This window comes from Teleopsis dalmanni, unplaced genomic scaffold (genome assembly GCF_002237135.1).
Source record: "Teleopsis dalmanni isolate 2A unplaced genomic scaffold, ASM223713v2 unscaffolded_contig_2312, whole genome shotgun sequence".
NCBI lineage: Eukaryota > Metazoa > Arthropoda > Insecta > Diptera > Diopsidae > Teleopsis > Teleopsis dalmanni.
The window spans coordinates 1783-5421 of NW_024033694.1; the positions used below are offsets into that span (position 1 = coordinate 1783).

General features: G+C 24.4%; 1 protein-coding gene across 1 annotated transcript; it reads left to right on the top strand.

The window, feature by feature from the left end:
- Positions 1-1113: 1113 nt before the first annotated feature.
- On the top strand, positions 1114-3157 carry LOC119664623 (cytochrome c oxidase subunit 1-like; the record flags this gene model as incomplete). Its single annotated transcript, XM_038074082.1, is given in 2 exon segments — positions 1114-2143; positions 2146-3157. Coding segments are annotated over 2 exon segments (1296 nt in total), but the record flags the coding sequence as incomplete, so codon positions are not given.
- Positions 3158-3639: the final 482 nt, after the last annotated feature.

Consider the following 3639-nt stretch of genomic DNA (forward strand, 5'->3'; position numbering starts at 1 on the left):
TCTCAGAAAGATTATCATGAATAAATCTAATTATTTTAATAACTTGACAAAAACTCGCCCCTTTAAGTTTAGTCTCTTATATTAGAAATAATTATTTAATAAGAATAAGAATTATTTTTTCTGCTATTATTGGAGCCATTGGAGGATTAAACCAAACTTCTTTACGAAAATTAATAGTTTTTTCTTCAATTAATCATATCAGATGAATATTAATTTCAATAAATTCTAATAATATAATATGACTAAATTATTTTTTATTTTATTGTTTTTTATCCATTACATTAATATTAATATTTAATGTCTATAAACTAACACATATTAATCAACTTTTCATAATTTTTAATAAAATAAAAAATTTTAAATATTTAACTTTTATAAATTTTTTATCTTTAGGAGGATTACCCCCCTTTTTAGGATTTTTACCAAAATGATGAGTTATTCAATATATAATTATTAATAATAGAATAATATTATTAATAATTCTTTTGATAACTTCCTTAATTACCCTATTTTTTTACCTTCGTTTAACTTATTCAGCATTTATAATAAATTTTTTTGAATCAAAAATTTTATATTATAATTTAAACAAAAATAAGTTTAATTTCATTTATTTAATCATTTCATTTTTTCTAGATTTGGTCTTTTATTAGTTTCAATAATTTTTTATCTTTATTAAATTAAAGGTTTTAAGTTAATGAAACTAATAGCCTTCAAAGCTGGAAATATGAAATAATTCTTAAGCCTTAGTATAAAATACACCGTTAGAATTGCAGTCTAAAATCATTTATTTGACTATAAAGCCAGCTATTGATTAAAAAGAAATAATTCTTATAAATAGATTTACAATCTATCGCCTAAATTTCAGCCATTTAATCAATCGCGACAATGGCTTTTTTCTACTAATCATAAAGATATTGGAACCCTTTATTTTCTATTTGGTGCATGAGCTGGTATAGTGGGAACTTCTTTAAGAATTTTAATTCGGGCAGAATTAGGACACCCAGGAGCTTTAATTGGAGACGATCAAATTTATAATGTAATTGTTACAGCACACGCCTTCATTATAATTTTTTTATAGTAATACCAATCATAATTGGTGGATTTGGAAATTGATTAGTACCTTTAATACTAGGAGCCCCAGATATAGCTTTCCCACGAATAAATAATATAAGATTTTGGTTATTACCTCCTTCTTTAACTCTTCTTTTAATAAGAAGTATAGTTGAAAACGGAGCTGGAACAGGATGAACTGTTTATCCACCCTTATCTTCTATTATTGCTCATGGAGGAGCTTCCGTTGATTTAGCTATTTTTTCACTACATTTAGCAGGAATTTCTTCTATTTTAGGAGCTGTAAATTTTATTACTACTGTTATTAATATACGATCTTCAGGAATTACTTTTGATCGAATACCTTTATTTGTTTGATCTGTTGTAATTACTGCATTATTATTATTATCTTTACCTGTTCTAGCAGGTGCTATTACAATATTATTAACTGATCGAAATATAAATACTTCATTTTTTGACCCTGCTGGTGGAGGAGACCCAATCTTATACCAACATTTATTTTGATTTTTTGGGCATCCAGAAGTTTATATTTTAATTCTTCCAGGATTTGGAATAATTTCTCATATTATTAGACAAGAATCAGGAAAAAAGGAAACTTTTGGATCTTTAGGAATAATTTATGCTATATTAGCTATTGGATTATTAGGATTTATTGTATGAGCTCATCACATATTTACAGTAGGTATAGATGTTGACACCCGAGCTTATTTTACGTCAGCAACAATAATTATTGCTGTTCCAACAGGAATTAAAATTTTTAGTTGATTAGCTACAATTCATGGAACCCAATTGAATTATTCTCCTACTACTATATGAGCTTTAGGATTTGTATTTTTATTTACAGTTGGAGGATTGACAGGAGTAGTTCTAGCTAATTCTTCTGTTGATATCATCTTACATGATACCTATTATGTTGTAGCCCATTTTCATTACGTCTTGTCAATAGGAGCTGTATTTGCTATTATAGCTGGATTTATTCATTGATACCCTCTATTTACAGGATTATATATAAATGCAAAACTTTTAAAAAGTCAATTTATAATTATATTTATTGGAGTAAATTTAACCTTTTTCCACAACATTTTTTAGGATTAGCTGGTATACCTCGACGATACTCAGATTATCCAGATGCTTATACTATATGAAATATTATTTCAACAATTGGATCTACAATTTCATTATTAAGAATTATTTTATTTCTATATATTATTTGAGAAAGTATAATTATAAACCGACAAATAATTTACTCAATTCAATTAAATTCTTCAATTGAATGATTTCAAAATTCTCCTCCTGCTGAACACAGATATTCAGAATTACCATTATTAACTAATTTCTAATATGGCAGATTAGTGCAATGGATTTAAGCTTCATATATAAAGTATTTTACTTTTATTAGAAATTTCAACATGATCAAATTTAAACCTTCAAAATAGAGCTTCACCCTTAATAGAACAATTAACTTTTTTTCATGATCACACCTTAATAATTTTAGTTATAATTACTATTTTAGTTGGTTATTTAATATTTATATTATTTTTTAATAATTATACTAATCGAAATTTATTACATGGACAAACTATTGAAATTATTTGAACTATTTTACCTGCTATTATTTTATTATTTATTGCTTTTCCTTCTTTACGATTATTATACTTATTAGACGAAATTAATGAGCCTTTAGTTACATTAAAAACAATTGGTCATCAATGATATTGATCATATGAATATTCTGATTTTATAAATATTGAATTTGACTCTTATATAATTCCAACAAATGAATTAAATATTAATAATTTTCGACTTTTAGATGTAGATAATCGAGTTATTTTACCTATAAACTCTCAAATTCGAATCTTAGTAACTGCTGCAGATGTAATTCATTCTTGAACAATTCCAGCTTTTGGTGTAAAAGTTGATGGAACTCCAGGACGTTTAAATCAAACTAATTTTTTTATTAATCGTCCTGGATTATTTTATGGACAATGTTCTGAAATTTGTGGAGCTAATCATAGATTTATACCTATTGTAATTGAAAGTATTCCAACTAACTTTTTCATTAAATGAATCATAAATTATTCTAATTCATTAGATGACTGAAAGCAAGTACTGGTCTCTTAAACCATTTCATAGTAAATTAGCAATTACTTCTAATGAAAAAATTAGTTAAATAAATAACATTAGTATGTCAAACTAAAATTATTAATTAATTAATATTTTTTAATTCCACAAATAGCTCCTATTAATTGATTAAGTTTATTTTTTTTATTTTTTATAATTTTTATTATTTTTAATATAATAAATTATTATTATATACTACCTACTTCATCAAAATCATTAAGTTATAAATTAACAACAAAGATATTTAATTGAAAATGATAACAAATTTATTTTCTGTTTTTGACCCTTCTTCAAGTATTTTTAATTTTTCTATTAATTGAATTAGAACTTTTTTAGGAATTATTATAATCCCAATAATTTACTGACTAATTCCTTCTCGTTATAATATTTTATGAAATAACATTTTATTAACCCTTCACAAAGAATTTAAAACATTATTAGGCCCTA